Below are 25,872 nucleotides of genomic sequence, written 5' to 3' on the forward strand. Positions count from 1 at the left end.
TTGGTCAGAGCGCGGAGCGGTTTTTTAATTAAGGCTGGAGCGGTCGCTCTGTCTCGCTCCAATTTCGCTCCGATACCGCTCACACTACGAGGCGTGCGCAAATCTTCCCAGAATTCATCTGTACAATTATCAAGATTTAGATCCGCTTTGGAATCTAAAAAGACCTTTCTCGGAAAGATGAGTGTGCTAAGCGAACACACGGAGGCCAGAGCAAAACGTGAGCAAGTTTTATATGGTTGTAGCATATCAAGTCTATAAAGTAAATAAAAGTATAAAAGCCTATAATTTGGTAATCAAATAAATTAGTTTTTCATTCAAATTAGGCCTAATAGGATCAACAGAAAATAACTGAGGAATTTAAAACGTGGATGCGCTTAGCCTGTATATTCTTTAGGCTATTAAGCCCACTGATTCCTTTATTTTTAAGCCTATTTTGTGTGGAATGCCATTGCCAAACCTGTCCATTGTTGCCTATAAGTTGTTTAAAAATAAATATTTTCTGTTCTGAGTACCGTTGCTCACATTTCTTTATGATATAAGGCATCGGTTTAAGGTGATATTTGTTAGGCATGCAGATTATTTGTCCCTCTTTTAATTTGGAGCGAGCGTGGAGCGATTTGACTGGAGCGGGAGGAAATTTTTAGTGGAGCGAGGAGCGGTGTTGAGCGGAGCGGCTTAGTGTGAATTAGAGCGGAGGAGCGGCGGAGCCAACAGCCTCGTGAGCGAGGAGTGGGAATTCTCACCGCTCCACTCCGCTCACATGCTCTGGTCTACACACACAATCACAAAATAAGGGCAAATTAGTGCTGTGGAATTGGAATAAAAATGTGTTTCACCCCATAATGGTAGAAATCAGTCTTTGTTGCACTTTTGTTGGGGCTGTTGTTACATTATTAGCATTCATGGTTTCAACGCAAGACTTGATAGACTTGTGATGATAGACACTCAGATAGACCATCACTCACATCTGCCCAGAGTCCACATGTTGCCTCCTGTCCAACAAAAAACAGACTTGAGGGACTTGAGGTTTGTCTGAAAATCTGCGCAAAATACAGATGGATGGAAGCATAAAGACCACCATGCCCTCCTGGGGGATCTATGTAGCACCATAGATGCAGATCGTGGTGGAAACGCTGCTGTTCTGACACAGCGAGCAAGATGAAGAAGGCATCCCTTGGGTATCTGAGTCCTGACTCAAAGCTCTACATGGCAGATGTTGGGGGAGCAGGACTGTGCCATGAGGCTCTGTCGCTGAAATAGCCCCCGATGGTCCTTCCACAGTGTTTTTTGACAGCTTTGAGAGGTCGGCCTCTGTTTAGCCTCTCTGAGGTTTGTCTTGACTGCCAAGGAATGTTGTTGGTCACGGGCGAAGGGAGACGATGATCAAAAAGCCATTTCAGGCCTGATTTCCTTCACTTCCTCTACTCACAGGAACCGTTTTGCTTCTCCGTCCTGGAGATGCCGCTCGCCAGGGTCTGCTGTGAAACCTTCATAAGCGCGTTCGCTGAATAACGGCTTTGGGAAAAATCTTTGAGATCTGATTAATAATCCACAGATTCCCAATGAAAAGCTGCATCACATATAACTGATCCTGATTGAGTGCGAATTTAGGTGTGTGACTTTTCTGATAAATATGAATCATTAAAAACTCTTATCATATTAATATTATAACAAAACTGATGTTTACATTTGACCCAAAACCAAATGATTTCTGAATTATTACATTTTTGATATAAAATCTAATTGTTCGGTTAATTTTTTTTCTTTATTAGAAAATTAATTTGGCCCATCTGTTCAAATTACTCTGCATTAATGATGCTTTTTGTTGGTTTTGTCTATGTGTTGTAGTGGAAAATTACCACCAAACTGTCTGATGGTTGCTAAGGAAGTTAGGCTGCAAAATAAGGTTGCTATGCTCACAGAAACGGATGTAAGAGACTGGGGAGGGGGTTTTTGACCTTACCCATGTTAAGCTAGATGAGAGACAAGTTTTATTCCATATATGGTAAATATAAGATGCTTGTGCTAGATGAAAAGCTTGTGTGAGCGTTGACTGTTAAAAAGCAGAAGTGGGTTTTCCGGTTGTGGTTGTTGAGAAGGTTGTTTGTGTGTCAGTATAAAATGAAAGCAGCTGTGTCTGCTATTTGGAGAACTTCTCAGAACTGTCTGTGAAGATTCTCCCCGAGCACAGAAAGATCTCAATAAATGAAGCTGAGCTAAATCATTGAACTCGTCTGTTCATTCCTACCTCCAAACTTCCATAACTGTCAACAGCAACATAACATTCAATTCAATTCAATTTTATTTATATAGCGCATTATCACAACATTACATTGTCTCAATGCGCTTTACATTTCTGCCTCGTAAGGACCCCCCATTGAGTAAGCCAAAGGCAACGGTGGCAAGGAAAAACTCCCTAAGAGGAAGAAACCTTGGGAGGAACCAGACCCAAAGGGGGAGCCCATCCTCCAGGGGCCGGCAGATGAGTCAAACAAACAAGATGAAATGACTAAGCTAATACAGGGGTTGAAATATATGTCTCAATGCAGCGGCCGACCGGTGCAGGCACATGGTGCTTGATGCACGATGGCAGGATTGCAGGGAAGGATGGCGAGGCATCGTGTTGAGCCAAGGGCAGGCAGGTTGGAGGGTAGTTGCCGGTGATGGAGGTAATTGTCTTGTAGGCAGCAGAGGCATAAATCCTTCAACAACATTGTGCTCCAGGGAGCACACCCCAGAAGGGGTGAGGGAGGAAGTAAGAAAAAATTGTGTATTAGTCACAGTTGAGGAAACCAGAGGCAGTGCAAGCAAACTGATCGAGTGCAATATTCGTCTAGGCTCCGGCAGATCTGGGTATAGCAGCATGAGAAAGAGGGAGAGACAGGCGGGAACACAGGCATGGGGACTCCCTGAACATCAGTACTCTAGTGTAGAGCTAGAGTGACAGCACTGACGCCTCAGTTTATCCAAAGCCAATGACACCGATCCCCACCCAGCTCATCACCTCATACTGTTAGTCTGACTGGGAGTGAGGGACTAGCTGGAACCAGAACTAGGTTTCCTATACGCTAAGCTATACAAGTGCGTTTTTAATCTAGACTTGAAAAGCGAGAGTGTGCCTGAATCCCGCACATCCGCCGGGAGACCATTCCACAGCTGCGGAGCTCTGTAGGAGAATGCTCTGCAGCCTGCCGTAGCCCTGTCTACTTTAGGAACTAATAGATATCCTGCTCCTTGTGAACGAAGCAGGCGAGAAGGGTTGTAAGGGACCAGAAGATCATTGAGATATTGTGGTGCAAGGCCATTCAGAGTTTTGTAGGTCAATAGCAATAATTTGTAATCAATCCTAAACTTGACCGGTAGCCAGTGCAGGGAAGACAGGATAGGGCTAATGTGATCAAATTTTTTAGTTTTTGTGAGAACTCTGGCAGCTGCATTTTGTACTAACTGAAGTTTATGTAGGGATCCAGATGGACAACCCGAAAGGAGGGCATTGCAGTAGTCCAATCTAGAAGTTATAAAGGCATGTATTAGTTTTTCTGCATCTTGAAAGGAAAGCAACTTCCGAAGCTTGGCTATGTTCCGTAGATGGTAAAATGCCGTACTGGTAATGCTACTTATGTGAGCACTGAAGCAGAGGTCGGAGTCTACCAGGACACCAAGATTTCTGACCACTGTTTTAAATTGAGTAGGGAGGCCGCTAGGGTTGGGGTTTACAAACTTATTGCGGGCCTCCTTAGGACCGATTAAAAGAACCTCAGTTTTTTCAGTATTTAACATGAGGAAATTCCTTGCCATCCAACAACGGATGTCTAGCAGACAGTCGGCTAAAGAAGAGAGCTGGGATGCGTCACTAGGTTTGACAGATAGATACAATTGTGTATCATCAGCATAACAATGAAAATTAACACTGTAATTTCTAATTATGTTACCAAGCGGTAGCATATATAGATTGAACAGTAGTGGGCTCAACACTGATCCCTGCGGGACACCATATCTTACTTTAGTGGCTATGGATGACTCATTGTTTACATGGACAAACTGGTAACGATCAGTTAAATACGAACGAAACCACAGTAGTGCTGTCCCTTTAATGCCAATCAATGTTTCCAACCGGTCCAAAAGAATATTATGGTCTACAGTATCGAATGCTGCAGTTAGATCCAGTAAGAATAATAGCGATATACAGCCACGGTCGGAAGCCATAAGCAAGTCGTTTATCACTTTGACTAAGGCCGTTTCTGTGCTATGATTGGGTCTGAAACCAGACTGATATAGCTCGTTAGCATTATTATCTTGGAGAAAGGAAGACAGCTGGTGAGCAACAACTTTCTCTAGAATTTTAGAAATGAAGGGAAGATTTGAGATGGTTCTATAGTTTCCTAAGTCACTAGGTTCAAGATTTGGTTTCTTTAAGATAGGTCTAATAATCCAAGACTAAGAGATGAGTTTAACAAATTTAACAATGTAGTGCTAATCAGTGGTGCAATTTCCTTAAGTAGATTGGTGGGTATTGGGTCAACAAGGCTAGTAGTGGGTTTGCAAGAGGAAATTAACTGAAGGAGTTCTGTCTGCACTACAGGAGTGAAACATTCAAAGGTGTTATCATTAGTACTAATAACACTAGCGCTAGCAGAGGATTGGTGATTGTGTGCAACCGTGGGCGTGCTCGTGATGGTATGTCTAATCGTGGTTATTTTATTATTAAAAAATGCAATAAAGGCATCACTACCAAGAGCTTCTGGGACTTGTGAGTTTAACATTAACATGATTATAATGTAATTTAGAATTGTGGCAAAAATATCATAATGGCATCCCATGCCTACGTTAAAACATGTAAAATGCTAATAACAATATAGCTTAAAAAGTGTGGTGTCCATACATAGTGTTGGTAATTTTTTTTTTAATTGACATTACGGGGGTAAAGACATGGGAACCATTCGAAACTGGAAATAAACGTGGGAACTGCAAGGGAACAATGATTAACATTAATGGGCAAATCGAGACGGCTTGCTTTCCTCAGTCACTGCCCCAATCCCCCCCCCCCATCTCGATTTGGTCGAGTGTAATGACTGTGGCGGCTCTTGGACCTTATTACCAAACAATCCCTGGGTCTAAGAGGATAATGTGTTACAGTAGCTGATATCTCAGCCTGGACCAGCGCGGCGATGGGAAGCTTGTGCTTCGTACTCCGACAGTAACGTTAGGCAATATCCGGTAAAACCCTTAGCGGGATGGAAAAAGGATTGATTCAAAGTACATGTATAAAAGTTTATTCTCAGGGGAAGTTTGGTCTTTAAAGCTTCCGCATTTAAAAAAAACTAATTCAAAGAAAAGGGGAAAGGAAAATCATACATGTCACTACAATTTTCCATAATCTATTAAGATAACTGATTTGCGAGACAGATTTGTAGAGGTGATGGATTTGGTTCTTAAGCCATTTTAAGGTAAATCCCTAATGTCAGAGCAATCTGAAGTCAAGCAATACATCTCCGCACCCCGGAATAGATCTACACGTGAACTTTTTGCTTCCCTGCGCAGGTGGGAATTGCTTTACTTCTTGTACCTTTTGGTTTCAGCACACAATCTGTAACCCCTGTGCACATGGGAGACAAGCTAAGAGAAATGATTCACGATACAATCTTCTTATCTGTTAGATCAAATAAACGATCCAGCCGCCATTTTAAACGACTGGCGAGCGGCATGCTTACATCCGTCTCCCTAAATGTTAGATAAATGTTTGGTTTGTAAAAGGAAATATCTGATTCTGAGTGGGTGTTTCTGGGCATATAAATCCACATCCCATAAAAGATACCCTCCTTTATTCCCCCCCCTCCCCCCCAGGCTCGCTTTTATCGTCCACCTTGCCAGAAATCTACACGGGGAAACTTTTCTGCTTTTTCAGTCTCTCTCTCTCTATTTTTCCCCCCTTCATTTTGTCCGGGATGTGAGGAGTTGCCAGGGCAGACTGAGGAGTGAGACAATTTTGATCTCCTTGTTGTGAATGTGGAGAGCTGGTGGGGAGGGGTTGGGGGGGTGCAGGGGGGGGGCACTCATCTGCTGCCAGCCAAGTTCCCCTTTCTCCTCTCGGACCCAGGCTCCCAAGTCATGGATCACGGACCCGGAGAAGAAGCTAATAGCCTTTCTAGCAGAGCCGTGCTAAAGTCTCCCTGCGCTAAAATCATTCTCCTGGGAATCAATGGGCTCATTCTTCTGCTGGCTGCCGTTTGGTCCACGGTTCTACACTCCCTGTGAAACAGCAGACAGTCATGGGGAAACATAAAACATAATACTGGTGTGACCAACTTGTCACTGACTCTTCGGGGGACGTGTGCAGATATTGCTGATGAAAGAAGAATCAGTGGGAGATTAAGGGGTGACAGCCTCCGCATCCAGACCGGATCTCCCGCGGGGGGGTCATTCAGATGCTGCGCGGAGCGAGGCTAAAATCCTACGGCGCCCCATTGAATCCACGTCCATTTCCGCTTTGACAGCTTCCGCGTTTGATACTTCCTGTCTGTAAATGAAAGTGAAAGCGATTTAAAACTGGAGTCGCCATTTTGTCAAGAAACACGAATAAGATTCTGGAAAAATAAAAAGATATTCTTATTGCCAGGTAAGATTATACTCCACAGATTAAACCAATAGTAAAACATACATGTTTAACTTACTTAAATATTGGGATTTAATAGTTCTCAACATAATTAGTCGTTAAGTATATCGCAGTGCATTACAGTAAGTAACTGTCACTGTGTCACAAACTATTTTGAGTTTTCAAATGTAAAGCGAATTAGCAACAATTATAATATTTAATTATTTACGCTCAATTCTGATTTCGCCTAACATACAGTGTCGCTTAAATATGTACATGGGGCTAGATTATAATACTTCGAAGAGCTTGTTTTAAGATGTTAAGTACCGGACGGATTAGGATGATGCGTCGTTTAGCATAGAACCGTCTGCTAAATAAATTATTTAAAATGGAATGAAATTGTATAGATAAATGTGTTTACAGGGTGTCTATGCAGTACGGGAAAGTATGGAGTTTGATTTTGGTGTTTTCCAGGTGTGGATAAATACAGTCGTGTGAAAAAATTAGGACACCCCATGAAATATTTTATTTTTCCTTAATAAATATCAAAATATCAATATTAAATCTTTCAAATTATATCTATAGATAAAGGTGATGTAATTGCATCACCTATGCAAAAACAAGAAACAAAATCACTTATATAAGTAAGGAAATTAACTAGGAAATGTTAGGACACCCTGTGCCCTAATAGCTAGTATTTCCCCCTTTGGCTGAAATAACCTCAGTGACACGTTTCCTATAACCATCTATCAGTCTCTGATATTGACTGCCAGAAAGGCTTCCCCACTCTCCAGTGCAGAATTCCTTAAGCTGTGTGATGTTTGAAGGGTGTCATGCATGCGCTTCTGTTTCAAATCACCCCACAGCATCTCAATAGGATTCAGATCCGGGCTTTGACTTGACCATTCTCGAACTCTCCATATCTTTCTTGTATGCCATTCCTATTGGATTCTATGACGGTGAGCTGGCCAGGTCCTGCTGCAGCAAAGCAGCCCCAAATCATGACATTTCCACCCCCAAGCTTCACAGCTGGTATGAGGTTCTTTTGCTCAAAAGCATTTATTCCAATGTTTTATGCCAAACATGTCCTCTGTTACTGCGCCCAAATAATTCCATTTCAGATTCATCTGTCCAAAGCACATTGTTCCTAAAGTCCCAGTCTTTGTCTAGGTGGGTCTCTGGCAAACTTCAGTGTTGCTCAGATGTTTTTTGACAGCAAGGGTTTCCTCCTTGCACAGCTCCCATGTAAATCAAACTTGTGCGTCTCTTTCTGATGGTAGATGCATGTACCTTGACATCGACTGTGGCAGGAGCTTCCTGTATGACCTGTGATGACCTTTTAGGATTTTTGGAGATGTCTTTCAGCATCTTGCGGTCGGCTCTCCGGCTGAACTTGGTAGGACAGCCTGTCCTGACCATGCTGGCAGTTGTTTTAAATGTGAATTATTGTGTAAATTATTTTCTGGACAGTGGAACGGCTGATTCCAAACTCTCTTGAGATCTTTTTATATCCTTCCCAGACTCATATGCATCAACAATCTTCTTTCTGAAGGCCTCAGAGAGCTCTTTGGATCTCACCATGGTGATACCACTCTTTTTGACAATCAAAAGCAAACCAAACTAAATGTCTGTGGTTTAAATAAGACAGACTCCCCCAAAAAGCTCTGTAACGATGATCTAATCATCTTCACCTGATATGGTGCCACCTGAATCTAATTCTAGGCATTTTAAATAGTGATAAATGTGAGAATGTCCTAACTCTTTCCTCAGTGGAAATTAGCATCTTAGTCAATATCTTCGTAAATAAGTAAATTTGTTTCTTGTTTTTGCATAGGTGAAGTAATTACATGACCTTTATCTACAGATATAACTTGAAAAAAGATTTCATACTGATATGTTGATATTTCTTAAAAATAACTAAATATTTAATGGTGTCCTAATTTTTTCACAACTGTATATTTTATATATATATATATATATATATTTTTTTTTATTTTTTTATTTTTTTTTATTTCAAAACAACAAATTGGCCTATAATGTATTAAAAAAAAATCTGAATTTCCGTATCAATGTTTTTGATTAAATTATCACCATGATGCCCCGACCCCCTCAATATGGAGTTTTAAAATGTATAAGGGAGTATATATAACATATGAGAGTATATATAACATATAATGGAGTACAGTGGTACCTCGGTTCTCGAACTCACAAGAACTCGAATTTCTTGAAAGTCTTGACCTAGATTTCGATCTGAATATCATAAGTCGAACCGTGAAGGAAATGAGTCATACTACAATGTAATTCTTACTTGAATGCCTTCTTCACAGACTGGACGATTAACCAAATAAAGCAGCACAACATTACAGTAACAATAAATAAACCACTAACTTACGTGTACTATTAGAGCATTTATGTCATTTATTTAAACTTTATTTTACCAGGTAAATTAACTAAAAACCAGTTCTCACTGCTTTACGTGATATTCGGGAGAAATAGATTATGCATCGGAACTGCCTGGGATACAAACGTCATGCATGTAACTAAACTCTTCAGCCAATAAGGTGAGAGGTTGCAATGCATCTAACCGTAATGCATTGCGTCAGGATCAGAATGCGTTGCTTTAAGCCAGTAAGCAAGTCGAATGCACCCAATGATCGGACTGGGGAAACAAACTGAAACGCAGACTTAATACAGAGGACTAATGACAACCAGAAACAGCTGATCACATGGGGATCCCACACGAGGTTAACGAGGGGGCGTGACACACGGAAGGAGCGGACGATCGGGGCAGGACAGGGGTAATGTTGGGATAAGATTTGGAAGCCATTAAGAAAAAAATGCTCTTCTTGTTTTATCCTGTACATTTTGTGTTTAAATGCTTAAAAAGACATATTTAGGTGTAATTTTGGGGGGACGGGAACCAATTAATTGGTTTTCCATTATTTCTTATGGGAAAAATTAAATCAGAACTCGAACTTTTCAGGATTCGATCCGGAGCCTGGAACGGATTAAGTTCGAGAACTGAGGTACCACTGTATGTATAATATATAAGGCAGTATGTATACAGTAATATATAAGGGAGTATGTATAATATATAAGGGAGTATGTATACAGTAATATACAGTATAAGGGAGTATGTATAATATATAAGGGAGTATGTATACAGTAATATATAAGGGAGTATGTATACAGTAATATATAAGGGAGTATGCAGTAATATATAAGGGAGTATGTATAATATATAAGGGAGTATATTTAATCCAGTTGCGCTGACATTTATTGGTTACTTACAGTTCACAGGGCTCTCAGGTCTCACGCATTGATCATGAGACACACGCATTTCAACCAGTTCACACGCCACACCTTGTGTTTCTCACTCTGAGAAGTAACCAGCCTTAAGGAATGAACCCCCACCAAGGTGTCCCGTTATATAGGATTAATGGACGAGGTGCAAGCATACAGAGTGGAGTTTTCTGCCAAGTTCATAGCTGTTCCGAGTTATACAGAGTTAATAGCCACCTACCAGCCAATCAGAAAATAGCATTTGTTGTTTCCGGTTAAATTCCAAAATAAGTTACACGTACAAGCACATTATTACAGACAAGGAGGCATTGTGGTTGCGTGGTTCGACCAAACACCAGTAAAAATTAAATTTGGCAATATAATAACAATGTGTAAAATTGTACTTTATTGTAGTGCAGTCTGAATTATTGGAGTAGTCACATTTGCATTGTGTGAAATAATACTTATTTAATATAATAATGACTAATGAGAACTAATTACAACACTATTACGAAATACAATTTAAATATTATACGTAGGAAGTATCTATTAACCCTTCATGTTCACAGAAGCCCCAGCAGGAATCATCTGGTCTGGATCGGCACTAAAATGGTAAAGAAGAGAGGAAAAAGAAGAGCTGCTTCTGAAATGTGCCCCCCTGTGGGGTGTAACAGTAAGAGCACTGAGAGGTAACAATGTTACAGCCACTAGCATGCATGTCTCTCTGGGTCTATAGTCAGGCCATAACATAAAGTAAACTGGGCTCCTAGCTAGGGCTGGCTGAGTGGGCAGCACTGTAATATGTGTAGCTTAATAAAAAGACCTCGCCATCTTCTTTCTGCGCCTTATTCTCCCACAATCAGCCAGTTATTTTATACTAGAGGCGAGCAAGAGATCATCCCTCCTGTCCAAAATAGCCACATAACAAAACTAAACAAACAAACATATAAATATATAAACAGGTAAAAAGTAACACCAGTCAAGTGTAATTATGGAGGTTTTTAACAGTGATACTAAACCTTTCATATAGGAATCTAATTTTTAGGTGAGAATTTATTTCATGTAAAAGCTGACTGTAAATTAGTCTGTTTACGTCAAGAGCTTCCCAGCATATCAAAGTACATGAAGGCAGAGCAGAAGCTAAACAGCAGTGTGATGCCGTCCCCATTGTATGAATTATATTTATACCATGAGGGTTTGTTTCCTCTCGCTGCCCACAGTGTCCTGATGGAGAGAGCAGACTCCCCTGTACCCAGCTGTGTTTCCCTGAAGAGTGACGCGTCAATGGGAAAGGCACTCAACTTCAGAGAGGGACCTTTTCCTACAGATCAAAGGTAAATGTGCATTTAAACAAACACTGTTTAAAACACCCAGACTCTCAGTCAAACGGCACAGAGACGCATACAAGCTATTAGAGAAAAACACTTATAATAAATGCATCAATTTTTACCTTTAACAAACTCCATCACCTTTGAGAATTTAGACAAAAGTTTTATTTGTATTCTATATAAATAACATTTGAGGTAAATGGAGGAGGATTACTGTAAAACCAGACTTCCTGCGAGCCGGAATTGTAAGTTATTAAATTGCAAAGTGGATTTTACATTTCAGTCATCAGCACAGAGGAGGAAAAAAGGTCTCCCTATTCCCTGCTGCATGCCCATTACAGAATGACTCGACAACAGACTGTCAACTTGTGACACGGATACGTCTATTTTGATAGTAAATAAATACATTTTCATGGACTCATTACGTCATGCTTAGACTGAGGCTTCATATTTATCATGTTTAATGGACCCGTGCCGCTTAATAATAGACTTATTAGACTTTCTAGTTTAAGAAGTACCCAATACACAAAGAAAAAAACCTGAAAATACAATATTGTTCAATAAATACATTTAAATAAAAATGTAAACATCGTTACAAATGGGACGTTGCGGCTGGCTGTGGGGGCTGCACATGGACAGCAGGCATTGTGGTGTCTAAGGGCAGCAGGCAGGAAGGATCCCCAGTAGAGCTTCTTAGCTCTCGGTGGGGGAATGAGCCGGTGGCTGAAGGTGCTCCAAGACAGCGCCCCCTGGAGCCTCGGCTGGGTTATGGACCGGGGCAGTGGGGCCAGTGCCTGGGGGTTTCGGACTACCAGTAGCTGTGAGTCACAACATTTATAGTGCAAGCCATGAAATGCGCCCCCCTGTGGCGTGTAAGAGAAAGAGCCTGAGAGGTAACAGTGTTACAGCCACTAGCATGCATGTCTCTCTGGGTCTATAGTCAGGCCATAAAATAAAAGTAAAAGTTATTTTAGGCTAGAGGCGAGCGACATAAAACTAAACAGACATACAAATAAATATATAAACAGGTAAAAAGCCTCATCAGTCAAGTCTAGTTATGGAGGTTTTTAACAGTGATACTAAACCTTTCATATAGGAATCTAATTTTTAGGTGAGAATTTATTTCACATTATTACTGACTGTAAACTAGTCTGTTTACATCAAGAGCTTCACAGCATATCAAAGTACATGAAGGCAGAGCAGAAGCTAAACAGCAGTGTGATGCCGTCCCCATTGTATGAATTATATTTATACCATGAGGGTTTGTTTCCTCTCGCTGCCCACAGTGTCCTGATGGAGAGAGCAGACTCCCCTGTACCCAGCTGTGTTTCCCTGAAGAGTGACGCGTCAATGGGAAAGGCAGTCAACTTCAGAGAGGGACCTTTTCCTACAGATCAAAGGTAAATGTGCATTTAAACAAACACTGTTTAAAACACCCAGACTCTCAGTCAAACGGCACAGAGATGCATACAAGCTATTAGAGAAAAACACTTATAATAAATGCATCAATTTTTACCTTTAACAAACTCCATCACCTTTGAGAATTTAGACAAAAGTTTTATTTGTATTCTATATAAATAACATTTGAGGTAAATGGAGGAGGATTACTGTAAAACCAGACTTCCTGCGAGCCGGAATTGTAAGTTATTAAATTGCAAAGTGGATTTTACATTTCAGTCATCAGCACAGAGGAGGAAAAAAGGTCTCCCAGTTCCCTGCTGCATGCCCATTACAGAATGACTCGACAACAGACTGTCAACTTGTGACACGGATACGTCTATTTTGATAGTAAATAAATACATTTTCATGGACTCATTACGTGGGCGGCATGGTGGTGCAGTGGTTAGCACTGTCGCCTCGCACCTCTGGGACCTGGGTTTGAGTCTCCGCCTGGGTCACATGTGTGTGGAGTTTGCATGTTCTCCCCGTGTTGTCGTGGGGTTTCCTCCGGGTACTCCGGTTTCCCCCCACGGTCCAAAGACATGCTGAGGCTAATTGGCATTGCTAAATTGCCCTTAGGTGTGCATGTGTGAGTGGCTGGTGTGTGAGTGTGCTCTGCGATGGGCTGGCCCCCCGTCCAGGGTTGTTCCCTGCCTCGTGCCCGTTGCTTCCGGGATAGGCTCCGGACCCCCCGCGACCCATTAGGATAAGCGGGTTGGACAATGGATGGATGGATGGACTCATTACGTCATGCTTAGACTGAGGCTTCATATTTATCATGTTTAATGGACCCGTGCCGCTTAATAATAAACTAGAATCATCAGACAAAAAAGAGAAAGACTATTAGTATTAGTAAAATAAGTAAACATTTTTAGAAGTAAACAAAATTTATATAGGTAATTAAGTTTAAGAAGTACCCACAACAGACTGTCAACTTGTGACACGGATACGTCTATTTTGATAGTAAATAAATACATTTTCATGGACTCATTACGTCATGCTTAGACTGAGGCTTCATATTTATCATGTTTAATGGACCCGTGCCGCTTAATAATAAACTAGAATCATCAGACAAAAAAGAGAAAGACTATTAGTATTAGTAAAATAAGTAAACATTTTTAGAAGTAAACAAAATTTATATAGGTAATTAAGTTTAAGAAGTACCCAATACACAAAGAAAAAAACCTGAAAATACAATATTGTTCAATAAATACATTTAAATAAAAATGTAAACATCGTTACAAATGGGACGTTGCGGCTGGCTGTGGGGGCTGCACATGGACAGCAGGCATTGTGGTGTCTAAGGGCAGCAGGCAGGAAGGATCCCCAGTAGAGCTTCTTAGCTCTCGGTGGGGGAATGAGCCGGTGGCTGAAGGTGCTCCAAGACAGCGCCCCCTGGAGCCTCGGCTGGGTTATGGACCGGGGCAGTGGGGCCAGTGCCTGGGGGTTTCGGACTACCAGTAGCTGTGAGTCACAACATTTATAGTGCAAGCCATGAAATGCGCCCCCCTGTGGCGTGTAAGAGAAAGAGCCTGAGAGGTAACAGTGTTACAGCCACTAGCATGCATGTCTCTCTGGGTCTATAGTCAGGCCATAAAATAAAAGTAAAAGTTATTTTAGGCTAGAGGCGAGCGACATAAAACTAAACAGACATACAAATAAATATATAAACAGGTAAAAAGCCTCATCAGTCAAGTCTAGTTATGGAGGTTTTTAACAGTGATACTAAACCTTTCATATAGGAATCTAATTTTTAGGTGAGAATTTATTTCACATTATTACTGACTGTAAACTAGTCTGTTTACATCAAGAGCTTCACAGCATATCAAAGTACATGAAGGCAGAGCAGAAGCTAAACAGCAGTGTGATGCCGTCCCCATTGTATGAATTATATTTATACCATGAGGGTTTGTTTCCTCTCGCTGCCCACAGTGTCCTGATGGAGAGAGCAGACTCCCCTGTACCCAGCTGTGTTTCCCTGAAGAGTGACGCGTCAATGGGAAAGGCAGTCAACTTCAGAGAGGGACCTTTTCCTACAGATCAAAGGTAAATGTGCATTTAAACAAACACTGTTTAAAACACCCAGACTCTCAGTCAAATGGCACAGAGATGCATACAAGCTATTAGAGAAAAACACTTATAATAAATGCATCAATTTTTACCTTTAACAAACTCCATCACCTTTGAGAATTTAGACAAAAGTTTTATTTGTATTCTATATAAATAACATTTGAGGTAAATGGATGAGGATTACTGTAAAACCAGACTTCCTGCGAGCCGGAATTGTAAGTTATTAAATTGCAAAGTGGATTTTACATTTCAGTCATCAGCACAGAGGAGGAAAAAAGGTCTCCCAGTTCCCTGCTGCATGCCCATTACAGAATGACTCGACAACAGACTGTCAACTTGTGACACGGATACGTCTATTTTGATAGTAAATAAATACATTTTCATGGACTCATTACGTGGGCGGCATGGTGGTGCAGTGGTTAGCACTGTCGCCTCGCACCTCTGGGACCTGGGTTTGAGTCTCCGCCTGGGTCACATGTGTGTGGAGTTTGCACGTTCTCCCCGTGTTGTCGTGGGGTTTCCTCCGGGTACTCCGGTTTCCCCCCACGGTCCAAAGACATGCTGAGGCTAATTGGCAATGCTAAATTGCCCTTAGGTGTGCATGTGTGAGTGGCTGGTGTGTGAGTGTGCTCTGCGATGGGCTGGCCCCCCGTCCAGGGTTGTTCCCTGCCTCGTGCCCGTTGCTTCCGGGATAGGCTCCGGACCCCCCGCGACCCGTTAGGATAAGCGGGTTGGACAATGGATGGATGGATGGACTCATTACGTCATGCTTAGACTGAGGCTTCATATTTATCATGTTTAATGGACCCGTGCCGCTTAATAATAAACTAGAATCATCAGACAAAAAAGAGAAAGACTATTAGTATTAGTAAAATAAGTAAACATTTTTAGAAGTAAACAAAATTTATATAGGTAATTAAGTTTAAGAAGTACCCACAACAGACTGTCAACTTGTGACACGGATACGTCTATTTTGATAGTAAATAAATACATTTTCATGGACTCATTACGTCATGCTTAGACTGAGGCTTCATATTTATCATGTTTAATGGACCCGTGCCGCTTAATAATAAACTAGAATCATCAGACAAAAAAGAGAAAGACTATTAGTATTAGTAAAATAAGTAAACATTTTTAGAAGTAAACAAAATTTATATAGGTAATTAAGTTTAAGAAGTACCCAATACACAAAGAAAAAAACCTGAAAATACAATATTGTTCAATAAATACATTTAAATAAAAATGTAAACATCGTTACAAATGGGACGTTGCGGCTGGCTGTGGGGGCTGCACATGGACAGCAGGCATTGTGGTGTCTAAGGGCAGCAGGCAGGAAGGATCCCCAGTAGAGCTTCTTAGCTCTCGGTGGGGGAATGAGCCGGTGGCTGAAGGTGCTCCAAGACAGCGCCCCCTGGAGCCTCGGCTGGGTTATGGACCGGGGCAGTGGGGCCAGTGCCTGGGGGTTTCGGACTACCAGTAGCTGTGAGTCACAACATTTATAGTGCAAGCCATGAAATGCGCCCCCCTGTGGCGTGTAAGAGAAAGAGCCTGAGAGGTAACAGTGTTACAGCCACTAGCATGCATGTCTCTCTGGGTCTATAGTCAGGCCATAAAATAAAAGTAAAAGTTATTTTAGGCTAGAGGTGAGCGACATAAAACTAAACAGACATACAAATAAATATATAAACAGGTAAAAAGCCTCATCAGTCAAGTCTAGTTATGGAGGTGCATTTTGAATTTCAGCACAGAGCTTGAAAAAAGCAGTTTTCCCTGTTCCCTGCTGCATATCCATTAAAGATTGACTTGACAATAGATTGTCGTCTTGTGAGACAAACACTTCTATTTTGATAATATATAAATGCATTATCATGGACTCATTACATCATGCTCACACTAAGGCTTCAGTTTAACATGTTTAATAGAATTGTGCCGCTTAATAATGAACCAGGATCATCAGACATAAAATACTAATACTTTCTTTGCCAAAGTTGATACCTAAATATTTGCTGATTCAGATCATAATAAATGTGACACTGCAGTGGTTCTCATCCCCTGAGTATAAAATAAGATGATTTGTTGATCCCAGGGACAAATTCTCCTTTTCCTACAGATCAAAGATAAATGTCCATTTAAACAAACACTGTTTAAAACACTCAGACTCTCAGTCAAATGGCACAGAGGCACAGACAAGCTATGAAGAAAAATCATATATATGTTGAATGCACCAAGTTTTACCTTTAAGAAATTCCAACAAAAGTTTTGTCTATTCTATATAAACAACATTTGATGTTATTTACATAAAATACAGACAGAACTAAAGATAGCGCCCCCTGGAGCCTTGGCTGAGTTATGGACTGGGCTAATGGGGTAAATTAAGCATGAGGGCCCCTGCATATAGAGCCCATGCTGACCACGTGGCCCCTGGGGCCCTTTCCACATACAGTGAGCATTAAGTCCCTGGGCCCCCAGCATATAGAGTGCAAGCCGGCCGCCTGGGGCACTTGGTATATGCTGGCCGCCTGGGGCACTTGGTATATTCCGGCCGCCTGGGGCACTTGGTATGTGCCGGCCGCCTGGGGCACTTGGTATATTCCGGCCGCCTGGGGCACTTGGTATGTGCCGGTCGCCTGGGGCAATTGGTATGTGCCGGCCGCCTGGGGCACTTGGTATGTGCCGGCCGCCTGGGGCACTTGGTATATTCCGGCCGCCTGGGGCACTTGGTATGTGCCGGCCGCCTGGGGCACTTGGTATGTGCCGGCCGCCTGGGGCACTTGGTATGTGCCGGCCGCCTGGGGCACTTATTACATGCCGGGCACTTGGTATATCTCTGACCTGGAGGCAGCCATCGAGCTCCTAAAGCGCGCAGCTCCACCAGGCCCTGTCAGCTCTCAGGCTGCCTGGCCTGCATGCGCAGCCGGGCCAGTTATGCAGCTGCAGATAAGAGGTTAGGTGTGTTCCTCTGCCAGACTCTGCCCCGCCAGGCCCTGTCAGCTCTCAGGCTGTCTGCCCTGCATGTGCAGCTGGGCCAGTTATGCGGCAGAGAAGAGGTCAGGTGTGTTCACAAGAAGAAAAGAAAGAAAAAGAAAGAAAGCGTCTCTACTTTCTGCGGAGGCTGAGGAAAGCCCATCTGCCACCACCCATCCTCACCACTTTCTACAAGGGGACGATCGAGAGCATCCTGAGCAGCTGTATCACTGTCTGCTATGGGAATTGCACTGTGACACACTGCAAGACCCTACAACGGATAGTGAGAACGGCTGAGATCATCGGGGTCTCTCTTCCCTCCATAACCAACATTCATCAAACACGCTGCATCCGCAAAGCCACCAGCATCGTGGATGACCCCACACACCCCTCACACACACTCTCCAGCATTGTGGCAGGAAAGATCCCCAGTAGAGCTTCTTAACTCACAGTGGGGGAATGAGCCTGTGGCTGAAGGTGCTCCAAGATAGCGTCCTCGGCATGGACAGCGGGGCAAGATTAACATCAGGCTCACTGACCCCCGTCCTCCATACGCTGACTGGCATGTTACAGTAACATCAGGCTCACTGGCCCCCGTCCTCCACTCGCCGACTGGCGCGTTACAGTAACATCAGGCTGACTGGCCCCCGTCCTCCACACGCCGACTGGCGCGTTACAGTAACATCAGGCTGACTGGCCCCCGTCCTCCACACGCCGACTGGCACGTTACAGTAACATCAGGCTCATTGGCCCCCGTCCTCCATACGCCGACTGGCACGTTACAGTAACATCAGGCTCACTGGCCCCCGTCCTCCATACGCTGACTGTCGTGTTACTGTAACATCAGGCCAGTCAGCCGCCAGGCCCTGTCAGCTCTCAGGCTGTCTGCCCTGCATGTGCAGCTGGGCCAGAGAGGCAGCATCCACCAGCCAGCACACGGACCGGAGCATCTTCAGAGAAGCAGCATCCACTGGCCAGCACACGGACATTAACGAACATGCTGAGTCAGTGATGGGATACATTGACAAATGCACTGCAGATGTTCTGTTACCAAAACTGTCACTACACACCCAACCAGAAGCCATGGTTTACAGCAGAAGTGCATAGACTTCAGAAAACACAGAATGCTGCTTTCAGAGCAAAAGACGCTGTGGTTCTCAGAACAGCAAGAATTAACCTCTCCTGGGGCATCAAGCTGGCAAAAAAGGAATATGTGAAGAAAATCAAGACGCTTCACCTGTGCGAGAGACACACGACGCATGTGGCAGAGTATCCAAGCCATCACTGATTTCAGGACCCCGCCACGTGTGTGTGAAGCTGACGCCGCTCTTCCAGATGCATTCAACCACTTCTACACCAGGTTCGAGGCCCAGAACACCAAGCCAGCGTGGAAGACCACATCCCCGCCAGACCACTGAGTGCTGTTCCTGTCTGCACCCAGCATAAGTATGACCCTTGCTAGAGACAACCCACAGAAAGCTACTGGACCCAACAACATACCCGGACGGGTGCTCAGAGCCTGCGCTGACCAGCTAGCCAACGTGCTTGTGGACGTCTTCAGCACCTCCCTGAGGCATGCTGTCGTCCCGCAGTGCTTCAAGGCCACCATCATCAGACCTGTTCCAAAGAAGGCCACCGTCTCCGAGCTCAACGACTACCACCACCATCAGACCTGTTCCGAAGAAGGCCACCGTCTCCGAGCTCAACGACTACCACCACCATCAGACCTGTTCCGAAGAAGGCCACCGTCTCCGAGCTCAACGACTACCACCACCATCAGACCTGTTCCGAAGAAGGCCACCGTCTCCGAGCTCAACGACTACCACCACCATCAGACCTGTTCCGAAGAATGCCACCGTCTCCGAGCTCAACGACTACCACCACCATCAGACCTGTTCCGAAGAAGGCCACCGTCTCCGAGCTCAACGACTACCACCACCATCAGACCTGTTCCGAAGAAGGCCACCGTCTCCGAGCTCAACGACTACCACCACCATCAGACCAGCTCCGAAGAAGGCCACCGTCTCCGAGCTCAACGACTACCACCACCATCAGACCTGTTCCGAAGAAGGCCACCGTCTCCGAGCTCAACGACTACCACCACCATCAGACCTGTTCCGAAGAAGGCCACCGTCTCCGAGCTCAACGACTACCACCACCATCAGACCTGTTCCGAAGAAGGCCACCGTCTCCGAGCTCAACGACTACCACCACCATCAGACCTGTTCCGAAGAAGGCCACCGTCTCCGAGCTCAACGACTACCACCACCATCAGACCTGTTCCGAAGAATGCCACCGTCTCCGAGCTCAAAGACTACCGCCCAGTAGTGAACACCGAAACACCCACGTGAGGATGCTGTTCATCGACTTCAGCTCAACATTCAACACTATCATCCCTCAGCAGCTGATCGCCAAGCTGGACCTGCTCGGACTGAACACCTCCACCTGCAGCTGGATTCTGGACTTCCTCACTGGAAGGCCCCAGACAGTCCAGATCAGCAACATTAGCTCCAACACCATCACGCTAAACACAGGTGCCCCCCAGGGATGTGTGCTGAGCCCACTCCTCTTCATGCTGCTGACACACAACTGCACCTCCAACATCATTAAGTTTGTGGACGACAGATTATTATCTTTGCACCAGACTGCCGCTCACCCAGCACACACACTCCCCTCAGGCAGGAGGTTGAGGAGCATTAAGTGTAAAACCACCAGACTGAGAAACAGCTTCATTCCGGTAGCTGTATGACTTCTGAACGACTAATGGACAAGCACTTCACTTTAAGATGAATCACTGACACTATTGATATCGTCACTTTACAAGTGCTAGCTAGCTAGCCTTCATTTGCTGCTATATTATAATTGCTGCTAAATTTATAATCATAATTATATTCTCTGCCATACTTGATATTTAAGTTGGTGCACTTTTTTTTAGTTCCATAGTTTTACTTCTTTTACATTTTCGTATTTCTTTTACTTTATCTTATTTACTTCACTATTTAAAAAAAAAAAAAAATTATTGAAACTTTATTTAACCATGTTTGTCCCATTGAGATCACAAATCTCTTTTTCAAGGGAGACCTGGCCAAGGTAGCAGCCACACAGTGTTAGTGCAGAGTCTTACATAATATTACAAAAACATAATCAGAATATACATTTACATACAGACAACCTAGTCTCCAGAGTCTTTAGAAGAGTTTTAAATTCCTTCATGGGTATTAAGTTGTGCAGACGGAGTTCAGCTTGAAGTCTGTTCCATGTGTAAGGTGCTGAAAACCTGAAGGCTTTCTTTCCCTGTTCAGTTCTTACTTTAGGAACAACCAGATTTAGAAAGTCCATCGAGCGAAGATTATGACGTCCTTGCTTCCAGATCAGGAGTGAGGATAAGTAGGAAGGAAATTTACCCAGAATGGCTTTATAAATTAACATATGCCAGTGAGTGAGGCGACGAGCTTGTAATGAAGACCAATTTACTTTGGCATAAAGCACACAGTGATGAGTTAGAGAACCGCGGTTTGAAATAAACCTCAGTGCTCCATGATACACACTATCTAACATGCGTAGATAGTGAGCAGATGCATGCATGTACAGTACATCACCATAGTCAATGATAGGTAAAAATGCTGATTCAACTAGTTTTAATTTTACATAGAAAGAAAAGCACGATTTGTGTCTATAATAGAATCCTAAAAGGGATTTCAGCTTTTTTGTTATATGTTTAATATGTTCCTTACAAGACAGATGGTCGTCAATTAAAAGTCCTAGGTATTTGAAATTTGACACCAATTGTATTTGGTGACCATCTTTTGTTAAAATTTTTCCGGCTAATGTTAATCTATCTATTTTTGAGGTGGTGAAGAACATTTGTTTTGTTTTGTCTGCATTTAAACTGAGTTTTAAATGACAAAGTTGTTCATTATTGTTTATTATGTTTCATTGTTCAATTGGGTTAACCGGGACGGTGTGTACACAATTTCGTTCCACCTCATGCTAATGTGGTGCGAATGACAATAAACTTCCTTGACCTTGACCTTTTGCACTTCAGGGGGGTATTCCAGAAAGCAGGTTATGTGACATACCCGGGTAAGTTTAAGGGTAAGTTAGTGGATATCCTCAACTTTCGGTTCCAAAAACGGAGGTTAACTTTCTGGGTATGTACGTAACCATAGCAGCTTACTCTCTGAAGATAACCTGCTACTGAGCAGGTTATGTTCCAGGGTCAGTTTGTTTCAGAAGGTTACTGAGCATGGCGTGCCCTTTTGATGACGATCCTGTGGACATGGAGGCACAAATTATACAAGGTTTTTTTCGCCGGGAGAGAGTTATAAGACCGCGTATTGATATCTTTTCATTTCCTAATGATTATTTGAAAAAGCGTTATCAGTTTTCAAAAGAATCGTTAATTTACTTAACATCTCTTGAAACCGCATATTGCAAATGTCACAAACCCAAACCGCGGGTCTGCGCTTAGCACAGAAAACATTCTGTACATAGCACTTCGGTTTTTTGCGTCAGGGCATTTTTTGTACAATATGGGCGACGCAGAGCATGTGGGAAAGGCAACTGTGTGTAGAGCCGTTCACACAGTATGTCTGGTACTTAACGCTTCTTACACACATTTGTACAGTTCCCTGTCCATAAAGCTCTGCGTGTTACTAAAGAGGAATTCCACAGAGTGGTAGGTTTGTCCTTTGTAGTAAAATCTATGATGCATATTTAATATGTAGTCATACTATTTATATCTATACATGTATTCATCCTGCACACACACACACACTTGATACTTCCATATATGACTTTCTATTTCAGGGTTTCCAAATGTAATTTGGAATACATGTAATACATGTACAGTATAGTGACAATAAAAGGCATTCATTCATTCATTCATTCATAATTGGGTGCATTGATGGCACCTACATTCCTATTAAAGCTCCTTCAATAAATGAGGGAGACTATGTTAATAGGAAATCTATTCATAGTATCAATGTGCAGGTAACTTGATTTTGTATCCTTAATTTTTTGCCTTGTTAAAATCATCAAACTCATTACTTTTTTCCACTAACTGTAGGTAATCATTACAGGACAGCAGGGGCGCCGCCAGAAATCTTGGGCCCCATGAAAGATTAGAATTTTGCCCCCCCTCCCCCCTTTTTGCGAAAAGGTAAAGCCCCTAACAGGGCCCCATGTCAGTGCTGGGCCCCTAGAATCGTTCTAACCTTTCCCCCCCTGGCGGTGCCCCTGCAGGACAGTACAATGCTGGTTACCACTGGTTGCCCTCAGATGGGGTGAGGGGAGGTGGTGGTGGGCCCCCGCCAGTTAGACGGGCTTCAGCCTTCTTTCTATTAGCTACATGACAGAAAGAATATACTAAATCGTGTTTAATAAATAGTTCAGTGATAGTGTAATCAAATATTACCTTTTTGCAGAATGTTTTTGTGTTTCATTTTGACTTGGCTCAAAGTTCTTCTGGCTCCAGAAGGATTACACCTTTATTAAATAAGAAACCATATATTCCTAGTCGATACACATTGTTATTTTAACCTAAAGAAATGAATGGCAGGACAAGTAAATGCTTTCATAGTGATTTAACAGTCTAAAGGATGCGGAAGGGGTGCTTAATTATTTTACATTATAATAAAAGGAGAGGCGATGTCAAATTTGCAATTTAATACACACGCATTTACTCTGTCCGTTATTTTTTGCCAAGCCAACTCTCTTTCTTTAGCCGATGCAGCCGTATTGCTTTTTTTCATTATTATTGGCTTGAATTCCTCATATGCGTGCATTAAAACTTCCAACTCCGCCTCTGTGAAGTATGCCGCTCTCTTTTTTTCACTTTGATTTTCCATTTTGACTCGTGAAATCGGCGATCAATTGAAAACGTCTTTATGTGTACACGGTGCACGCGCATTAACTCTGGGTAACCAATAGGAGGTTGATTGAACTTACTCTTCTCAGGTGTTTTGGAACTGACATACTCATGGTATGCGGGTTTGGGGTATATCAACCCAGAGGTTAAGATTTACCAAATGGTAAGTTAACCAAGCTTTCTGGAATACCCCCCTGATGAGTTGGCCCTGTTTAACAACAGCCATGGAAGCAGAGGTCTTAACAACAGCACCAGTCCCATCTGCTTTGTTTTTGCCGTGGCTGGTTTCCCACCAAAACTGCACTGTGGCTATTCCATCATAACGTGCTTCACTCTCTGCTATGTCTGCTATGTCTTTCTATAGTTACAGGGTCATTTTAACAGAAATTTTGTTATCACCTTGATTGGTATGAAAAACAATAGACCTTGATTATCAAGGTCATGGATAGATGGCAGCACCACCTTGAGACCCTCATGTGGTGACCACTAACACCAAAGGCAGTAACTTAATTGATTATGGATGTGGAAGAACCATGTACACTCACCTAAAGGATTATTAGGAACACCATACTAATACGGTGTTTGACCCCCTTTCGCCTTCAGAACTGCCTTAATTCTACGTGGCATTGATTGAACAAGGTGCTGAAAGCATTCTTTAGAAATGTTGGCCCATATTGATAGGATAGCATCTTGCAGTTGATGGAGATTTGTGGGATGCACATCCAGGGCACGAAGCTCCCGTTCCACCACATCCCAAAGATGCTCTATTGGGTTGAGATCTGGTGACTGTGGGGGCCATTGTAGTACAGTGAACTCATTGTCATGTTCAAGAAACCAATTTGAAATGATTCGAGCTTTGTGACATGGTGCATTATCCTGCTGGAAGTAGCCATCAGAGAATGGATACATGGTGGTCATAAAGGGATGGACATGGTCAGAAACAATGCTCAAGTAGGCATTTCTCCATTTTCTCCATTTGGAAAACTCCAAATCTGCTAAAATATAAAGCAACAACACACAGCAGCGTGTTCATGAAGGCAGCCATGTTTGTCCCGAGATGTGGTAGTTCGAACGGGAGATTGTCAGACGTGATGTGGAATTTCCGAGTTCCAAGAGAAAAACGAATGCAACATTAGATAACAGCCTCGACAAACATTCATATACACGTCTGAATCCTTGCTGAAGCGTGTCGTCGTGTTCTCTCTTTCACGCTCGTCACAGTATGGATAGCTTAGATCTATCTGATTTGATTTCGTGTTAAACGGACTTTTTCGTTTCAATTCAAAATTCATGTAGGCCTAGCGCTTGTCATGTTAAGAGGTGCATAGAAAAAATAATTGTGTGTAATTTATCATGGGTACGGGCGGGTAACGGGCGGAATGTTAACGGGCCCGGGCAGGTGCGGATTTAACTTTGAAATAATCACGGGTGCACGGGCGGGTGTGGTGCTGTACTGTGCGGGTGCGGGTCTCCATAAGTGGACACGTGCAGGACTCTGCTTTGCGGTTACGTTGCCAGCTTTCTCGCTTGCGCTGCCTGACTTTGCGGTTACGCTGCCAGCTTTCTCGCTTGCGCTGCCTGACTTTGCGGTTACGCTGCCAGCTTTCTCGCTTGCGCTGCCTGACTTTGCGGTTACGCTGGCAGCTTTCTCGCTTGACCTCCTGACTTTGCGGTTACGCTGTCAGCTTTCTCGCTTGCACTGCCTGACTTTGCGGTTACGCTGCCAGCTTTCTCGCTTGCGCTGCCTGACTTTGCGGTTACGCTGTCAGCTTTCTCGCTTGCGCTTCCAGACTTTGCGGTTACGCTGCCAGCTTTCTTGCTTGACCTCCTGACTTTGCGGTTACGCTGCCAGCTTTCTCGCTTGCGCTCCCTGACTTTGCGGTTACGCTGCCAGCTTTCTCGCTTGCCCTCCCTGACTTTGCGGTTACGCTGCCAGCTTTCTCGCTTGCCCTCCCTGACTTTGCGGTTACGCTGTCAGCTTTCTCGCTTGCGCTGCCTGACTTTGCGGTTACGCTGCCAGCTTTCTCGCTTGCGCTCCCTGATTTTTTGCTTACAATTCTGACACAAACTTTTCGCGTGGGCGGGTTTTTTCAGGGACGCGTCCCCATTGGCTAATAAGTTTTGACTGACAGATCAGTCCGACGGACATTTTTAATTAACAGCAGGACTGGACTTTCACTACCCACTAGTAGTGAAAGCTGGCAGCGTAAACAAAGGAAAACATTATCAAAAGACCAATCATGTTTGCAAGTTATAAATTTTACTTTTGAGATGACATTTCTTTTGCTTCAGTTAGTTTTTTTTCTTCTTGAAGCTTTGTTTTTGCT

At 43.3% G+C, this 25,872-nt stretch overlaps 1 protein-coding gene across 5 annotated transcripts in view; it reads left to right on the top strand.

Annotated features, from left to right (window-relative positions):
• The first annotated feature begins 6,395 nt into the window (after positions 1-6,395).
• Positions 6,396-25,872, top strand: part of LOC111844374 (uncharacterized) — a 111,558-nt gene continuing 92,081 nt past the window's right edge. For 2 of the 5 annotated variants that reach the window (XM_072710927.1, XM_072710926.1), the window contains exons 1-5: positions 6,396-6,616; positions 10,444-10,563; positions 11,095-11,208; positions 12,489-12,602; positions 14,575-14,688. In XM_072710927.1, the coding sequence (XP_072567028.1) occupies positions 10,484-10,563; positions 11,095-11,208; positions 12,489-12,602; positions 14,575-14,688 (422 nt within the window). In that variant the 5' untranslated portion in view covers positions 6,396-6,616; positions 10,444-10,483. The remainder of the gene's footprint in view (positions 6,617-10,443; positions 10,564-11,094; positions 11,209-12,488; positions 12,603-14,574; positions 14,689-25,872) is intronic. The other 3 variants (XM_072710925.1, XM_072710924.1, XM_072710928.1) reach the window with 3 other exon arrangements.

Source organism: Paramormyrops kingsleyae, chromosome 4 (genome assembly GCF_048594095.1).
Source record: "Paramormyrops kingsleyae isolate MSU_618 chromosome 4, PKINGS_0.4, whole genome shotgun sequence".
In the NCBI taxonomy this organism is placed as follows: Eukaryota; Metazoa; Chordata; class Actinopteri; order Osteoglossiformes; family Mormyridae; genus Paramormyrops; species Paramormyrops kingsleyae.